This window comes from Limulus polyphemus, unplaced genomic scaffold, assembly GCF_000517525.1.
Source record: "Limulus polyphemus unplaced genomic scaffold, Limulus_polyphemus-2.1.2 Scaffold2552, whole genome shotgun sequence".
Classification (NCBI taxonomy): Eukaryota; Metazoa; Arthropoda; class Merostomata; order Xiphosura; family Limulidae; genus Limulus; species Limulus polyphemus.
Genome location: NW_013668162.1, coordinates 172,319 through 180,093, shown reverse-complemented (window position 1 = coordinate 180,093; position 7,775 = coordinate 172,319). Strand labels below are relative to the sequence as shown.

Here is a 7,775-nt window from a genome sequence, read left to right as displayed (position 1 = left end):
CTGGAGTGTATAATAGGAAGTGTGTAGCACAGTGCTGACTTGCTTGAGTGTGGGATAGCTTGGTTAATAATTCTAGAATAATGAATTTGTAGAAAGATGTATTACTTCTTTCTTGAACAAGAGGTTTATTTATTTAGAAAATAAGTTCAGTTGTTGATTCCGATACAGTTCTTACATCTCTCAGAAGATTAGCTATTCTTTTTCAGTGCTGCCCTCTATATGAGAAAATTTTCTATATGCATGCCACAAGCCTTGCTTTCCCTCCTTGTAGGAATTAGTAAATTCGAATGTGTGTCTCATGCAAATCATCATGTGGCATCTATTAACCAATAGTAGCATAGTATACGCACGTGATGCATGTGACTTCCTCTACACTCCTGTATTGAACCTTCCCTTTTTTGTTTGGCAGCTGTTTAGTACAGATGTTTTCTTTTGTGTTTTGCACTTCCCATGTGACACATTTTTGATTTTTGTTTGGTTGTACATTACCACATTTCTTTGAGTTTATTATCATTTATTTTCTACTCTAGACAATTTTGTGCAGTTTTCATGAGTTATGTGTCCCGAAGTCAACATGACCACTTTGGGGGTCACATCAATGACCAGTCTTATATCTCAGGCTTCAAGTGTGGGGGACTCGACTGTGGATCTTTCTGATTTTGTCTGTCAGGAGATTGAATACTACTTGAGTCACCGTTTGTCCCCTGACATCGCCCGAGCTTTTTCAGATTCTGCTGCCATTATTCAGGATGACGATGATTTTGATAATTTTTTCCCTCCTCCCGAGTTTGCCATTCCTTCTCAGTTCCAGCCTGAAGCTCGTGTAGGCCCTCCTCAGCTTTCACAGATTTTGTAACTCAGGATTATGATGTTTTGTCTGTTTCCCCTATTTCTTATTCCTCTCATCCTTTTTTGTTGCATGAGTATTCTTCTCAACCATTTTTGTTATTTCCTCTCTCTCATAATATTTGGCTCTATGCAGATCACTTTCTCTCCCAGTTAGGTGAAGGGATCAGTATGTCGTGCCCCTCAAGAGACTCTGATCAGTATGTCCTTGCTTACCATCAGGCAAAATATCCATTTTTGGGTCACTAATTGTTGGGTTCCTTATTACCTCTTTGGGGATAGCTCCTGAATCTAATGTTAGTCTCATACATGCCCAATATTCTCGCTTTTGTCTTACCCTTACTACACTTCTCTCTTCCACTTTGGCCCAAATTTCGTCCTTGGCTCTCAAGTTACATATGTGGTTTCTTTGTTGTTGGTACCTTCTCGGTATGGACTCTATTCTGACTCATGTTTGTTTAACCTCCACTTATTTCAGAGATTTATGTCTTGTTCCTTTTCTCTGACATTATGTCTTTGACACCACCCCTGAGGATATCAAGCTGTGGGTAACATCTGCCCGACAACAGTCCACTCCTTTTAACTTTTGTGGACCGTTTGTATTGACTATAGCCTTCCATGCCACCTCTTCCAGTTTTCTGTCCTTTGTGCTCCCATCCTTTACCCGTTCCTTCAAATACGGATACTTCTTTCATCGAGGTCATCGCCGACGTATTGCATGTTGTCAACAGTACTTGTGACTACCTGGTGGATTTGGAGTTTGTGGAAGCTTGTTTGTTGGATTTTCTTCCTCGCTGGCTCCCCTTTGTTCGAGGATCAATGGGTGACAATGGTTCTTTCAGAAGGACTCATTCTCATATTTCTTTCCCCACCTCTCATTTCTCCTCACCCCATTTCCTTTCTTCTTCCTCAAGATCCTGTGACTCGCCAGCATCTGTCAGAGGCATTTCAGGATTTGCTTTCACAGTGGGCTATTGAACCAGTTCACCATTCCTTCAAGAGGTTTTACTCCCGTCCTTTCGTAGACCCCAAGAAAATCTGGGATTGGCAACCGGTCATCAATTTGTCATGACTCAACTGCTTCATTGCACTCTCCAAGTTCACTGTGGAGTCCTTTCTCACCCTGAGATGGGTGTTTTTCCCCGGGATTGTAGATGACAAAAATGGATGTCTCCAATGCCTATCTCCACATCCTGATGCCCTTTCAATCCCATCTTTATCTTCAATTTGTTCATTTTGGGGGTAGTTTACCAATTTTGGGCACTCCCCTTCAGACTAGCCTCAGCTCCATACATGTTTTGTCGCGTCATTCAGGCCTTTGTTCATCATATTTATACTTTGGGGTTGCTTTTTCATCGTTGCATGGATGACTGGCAACTTTTAGCTCATTTTGAGCAGGATCAACCAATCACACTCACCAACTCCTTTCTATGGCAGCTTGAGTGGGATGCTTAATCAAATTGGAGAAGTCGGTCCTTCGACCCGCCCAATACTTTACAGTGCATTTGGGGGTTTTCTTCGACACCAACATCAGTTGAGCTCTCCCTTCTCCTTCATGCTTCAGTTCTGTGGAACTTTTAGTTCACTGTGCCCTCTCAGCTTGGTCACTTACTGCTCGAGAGGTTCTATCTCTTTTGGGAATGTGATCTTTCAGGACTGCATTATTACCCATCCATTGTGCCCATATGAGATCCTTGCAGTGGACACTTCATGAATGATAGAACCTTGCACAGGATTCTCTTTCTGCCATCATTTCCCTTCCTCCTTTCCTGAGAGTCGATCTGCTGTGGTGACTCAACAAAGCCCATACGCCGGTGAGTGTGTCACTTCCTCCCCTGCATCCGGATGGGGGGGGGCGGTCAATCACCACGAATTTTTGGGCTGTTGGTCTGCAGGCGAACTCGTCTTGCATATCAATGTTCTCAAACTTCTGATGGTTCGTTGGGTGTTATCTCACTTCCTTTATCTCACTCATCACCATCTGGCGATGTTTCATTCTATGGTGGTGGCTCATAACAACCCCCAAGGGGAACCCAGTCCAGAGATCTTTATTTCTGGACCTTGGATCTTCTATACTGGACCCAGGCACATCACATTTGTCTTCTCACATGTCATGTTCTGGGTGCTTTCAATGTGGTAGCAGATCTTCTCTCATGTCTGGACCGAATCTATCCAATAGAGTGGTCATTAGATCTGATCATTTTCAGAGACCTTTGCCTCCAATACATTTACCATGGGCCTCAATACAAAGTTGCCCTTCTTTTGGTCACCTGTCCCACATCCACAGGCTCTGGCTGTCGATGCCTTCAGCCAGAATTGATCTCACAAATACCTCAGTGTGTACCCTCCCATCCATTTGCTTCATTGGGTGATTTTTCTAATACACTCCACTCCTTATTGGGTCCTTCTGATTGCACCCCATTGGCCAGCACTACCATGGTTTCCGAGGCTCCAGTGTCTACTTCTCTCACCACCTATCCCTGTTCCCTCTCTTTTGCATCAACCTCAATCCCATGCTCTTCATCCCAATCTTCCCATCCTTCATGTTCATGCCTGGCTTTTGTCCGGCCCTTGATGGGGAGATCCTTCGTCACATGTTGCCTCCCTGTTAGCTACTTCCATTCATCCATCTTCCATGGAAGTTTACCAACACAAGTGGAAGGTCTTCCACTGTTGGTCTGCTGGTAAGGGATTTCCTGCCGCCAAGCCTTCGGGTCTATGGGTGGCAGAATTTCTCACCTGTCTCTTTGACTGTTGGTCTTCTGTCTCTTCAATTTCTGGACTTAGGGCAGCCTTTTTCCGTACGTTTCATTTCTCCAGATGTCATAGGGTTTTTACTTTCCCTGTTCTCACTATGCTTGTGCATTACTTCTGGATTCAGAGGCCTGCAGGTGTCCTCCCCTTATGAATTAGGACATTAATGTGGTCCTCCATGCCCTGACTCTCCCTCCACTTTCTTAATGTTCCTTGTTTCATTTGTCTCTTAAGACCTATATCCTTCTCCTTTTGACCTACAGACATTGCCAATCTGATTTATTTGCCGTTGATGTTTCACATACCCTTTATCATCCTACCTATCTTCTCCTTTATCCTGATAATTTCTTTATCCCCCAGACCATGGCAGCTTGAGAATGTTGTTCCTTCTTTTATCCTATTTCTCTACCTTATAGCTCCCATCTTTACCCTCGTCCCGACCCTGATATACTACTGTGTCCCGTCAGGACCTACAGTATTATATTACACATACAGCTACCCTCCAGGGTATGCGCAACCATCTTTTGATTCCCTGGTAATCCTCCTCTCTTCTTGATCTTTCCCCTTCTACCCTTATGAATTGGGTCTGCCTTCTGGTCCACTTGGTCTACCCCTCTTTACCTGCTTCCTCCCATGCCTTATTCGATGTGTCGTCTCATCAAATTCATCATCTTACATTTTCCCTCACTTTCAGTCTTCATTGTTCATTGGAGGAGATTCTCCAAGCTGGCATGTGGACCACTCCCAGTATTTTCATCTCCAGTTATTTTCCTCACATTGAGCTTTCCTCCTCGTCGGGATTTTGTCTTCTACCTATGACCATGCTCCAGACTTCAATATGATTTCAGCTGTTAAGTTTTATTCCTTTTCCTCTTTTTCAGGGACATTTCTTTATTCCCATTTTTTTACACAGCTCCCACTCTGTGGAGAGTGGTGCCTGACCAGGTATTCTTTAACTTAAAATCTGCAGTGTAAGCCATGTGGACTCATGCTCTATTGTCTATGGCTCCACACATTCACCGTAGAAATGAGGTGTTCCACAAGTCCGCTGGAAGGTTATCTACCTTGCAATAGTTGCTTCATAAATATGTCCATTCCAGACAATATCACCCATGGATGACATGGATACAAACATAAGGGGATAGCTGCCCAGCCTTGCCATGCCTGGAGTGAATGACTCTATGTGGTCTGCTTTTCAAAATAGGGTATTGTGGTCACCCATTTCACTGTTTCTGGTGGTAATGTTCCTCCAGACTCTCCAACTCATTCTACCCCTCTCCTCCCCTCGTTGTGTTGAGTATGAGAGTCCTTGCTGCTTTCTAGTTCCAAGCCACTGGGGTGGTTGACCATGGAGGTACCCTCCTGAATGGGTTCCACCAACAAGTTGGCTGTAACCATTCAGTCGAGAGTAGGGTGGTGATGTTCTGCTAGTGTAGATGTGGCCTCCACAGGAGATGATCTGTCCCCTTGCTGGTGGACGTGGCCTCCTGATACAATTTACACTATTATTGGAGTTGATCTGTCACCTTCCTGGATGATGTGGCCTCTTTATAGTATTTACATAATCAACAATATCCACAACCACTGGAGTTGATCCATCACTTTACAAGGTGATGTGGTCTCCTTATACTATTAATACTACTTGGAGTTGACCCATCACTTTAATGGTTGTCATGGCCTCCTATTACACATTCCATACCACATGGAGTTGATCCATAATACATGCAGATCACCCCTTTTGATTGGAAGCCCTCATCCTACCTTCTCATGGAAGTCTGTTCCCAGCATTGAGGTGTTGGATTCGAGTGAACCAATCAATATAAGTCTTTGCAAAAGTTGAATCCATCATCTTGATGCCAGATGGCCAGTCCTGGATTGCTGTAGGGTGTTGATCCTTGTGTAGTACCCAGGAATTGGAGCAGATCTTAATCCTCAGTTCTCATCCTACCCTTGCATGGATGTTGATACCCCATAGAGGAGGTTTTGGATATAGTTGACTTGCCAAGTATGGTCCGATGTGCCCTAGCCAACCTACATCTCGTGATTTCCACCCATGTGTTTTATGAATCTGGATCTCTTTCTTTCGTGGTCAGGGGTATCCTTTGAATGCTTTCATGGGTGAATCTGTTATTCCCTCGCACCATTCCGTCCTCCTTCTCAATGTGGGATTCTGGCTAATCTTGTAAGCGGAGGGAAGTACCATATCAGAAGCTATAATTTTCCTATACTGAAAATGTATTTCCAATAGGTACTTACCTCCTCTCACCCTTCCTCCTCACTTCCCCAGTGCTCACACCTTCTGCCAAACTTTAAAATGAAGGTTTGGTAGAGGAGTGTAGAGGGAGTCACATGCATCACATGAGCATACTATGCTACTATTGGTTAATAGATGCTGCATGATGATTTGCACGAAAGATACGTTGGAATGTACTAATTTCAACAAGGAAGGAGCACAAGGCTTGTGGCATGCGTGAAGAAAATGTTTGCATATAGAGGGCAGCACTGAACGAGAATAGCTTATCTTGTGAGAGGAGGTAAATACTTATCAGAAATATTTTTTCAGTATAGGAAAATTATCAACTTTAAGTAGTTTTTGGAATGAGAAAATACATTTTTCATAAATATGTTATTACTATATGACAAGTTAGTGAATATTGTAAGTAACTTCAAATTAGTCTTAGAACTATGTTCTAAGCAAAACTTTATATTATGGAATGAAAAAGCTCTCAATTAAAATTTCAATGTTTTGAAAATGGTTTATATTTTCAGATCAGCCTTCAAATTATGGGGCCAAGGTGCTACACATGAAGATCTTCATACACAGTTAAAACAAATTTCCTTGGGATATATAGTAAGTTTTACAATACCTTTGGATTCTTAGTTTAACTGTTCAGTGCACAGACTAATAGGAAAATTTGGTAGGAGAGCATACAATGTAGTGACATTTATATATGTTAACAGATTTTTTGTCATCTTTGAAGAATATGTATATCGTATAGCTGTACAGTGTGCTTTTGTATTAGCAGATTTTATACTTATACTACAGGTGCTTGGATAACATGGTAGTATGTAGTCTCAACAGTAATGGTTGATTTACCTTACAGAACATAGCATGCATCATATACTTATACTACAGGTGCTTGGATAACATGGTAGTACATAGTCTTAACAGTAATGGTTGATTTACCTTACAGAACATGGCATGCATCATATACTTATATTACAGGTGCTTGGATGACATGGTAGTACATAGTCTTAACAGTAATGGTTGATTTACCTTGTAGAACATAGCATGCATCATATACTTATACTAGAGGTGCTTGGATGACATGGTAGTATGTAGTCTCAACAGTAATGGTTGATTTACCTTACAGAACATGGCATGCATCATATACTTATACTAGAGGTGCTTGGATGACATGGTAGTATGTAGTCTCAACAGTAATGGTTGATTTACCTTACAGAACATGGCATGCATCGTATACTTATACTACAGGTGCTTGGATGACATGGTAGTATGTAGTCTCAACAGTAATGGTTGATTTACCTTACAGAACATGGCATGCATCATATACTTATACTAGAGGTGCTTGGATGACATGGTAGTACATAGTCTTAACAGTAATGGTTGATTTACCTTGTAGAACATGGCATGCATCATATACTTATACTAGAGGTGCTTGGATGACATGGTAGTACATAGTCTTAACAGTAATGGTTGATTTACCTTGTAGAACATGGCATGCATCATATACTTATACCAGAGGTGCTTGGATGACATGGTAGAACATAGTCTCAACAGTAATGGTTGATTTACCTTGTAGAACATGGCATGCATCATATACTTATACTGGAGGTGCTTGGATGACATGGTAGTACATAGTCTCAACAGTAATGGTTGATTTACCTTGTAGAACATGGCATGCATCATATACTTATACTAGAGGTGCTTGGATGACATGGTAGTACATTGTCTCAACAGTAATGGTTGATTTACCTTACAGAAAATTTACACCTGGAAAAAAGTTAAGCACCTCCAAATATTTTTCAGGATTGCTTATTGAAAATAAGGTTTAATTTTCATGATGTTGAGCAATGTTCATAATTTCAAACATAATTAAAAAGATGTGAGCGTTCAGATGTGACATTTAAATCAGACTCGTTTTTTTCCCCAC

The 7,775-nt window shown here is 41.7% G+C and overlaps 1 protein-coding gene across 1 annotated transcript in view; it reads left to right on the top strand.

Annotated features, from left to right (window-relative positions):
• The first annotated feature begins 574 nt into the window (after positions 1 to 574).
• The window catches only part of LOC106467280 (tRNA (guanine(10)-N2)-methyltransferase homolog), a 43,290-nt gene continuing 36,089 nt past the window's right edge, over positions 575 to 7,775 (top strand). The window contains exons 1-2 of the mRNA XM_013927614.2: positions 575 to 852; positions 6,370 to 6,451. Of these exons, the coding sequence (XP_013783068.1) occupies positions 575 to 852; positions 6,370 to 6,451 (360 nt within the window). The remainder of the gene's footprint in view (positions 853 to 6,369; positions 6,452 to 7,775) is intronic.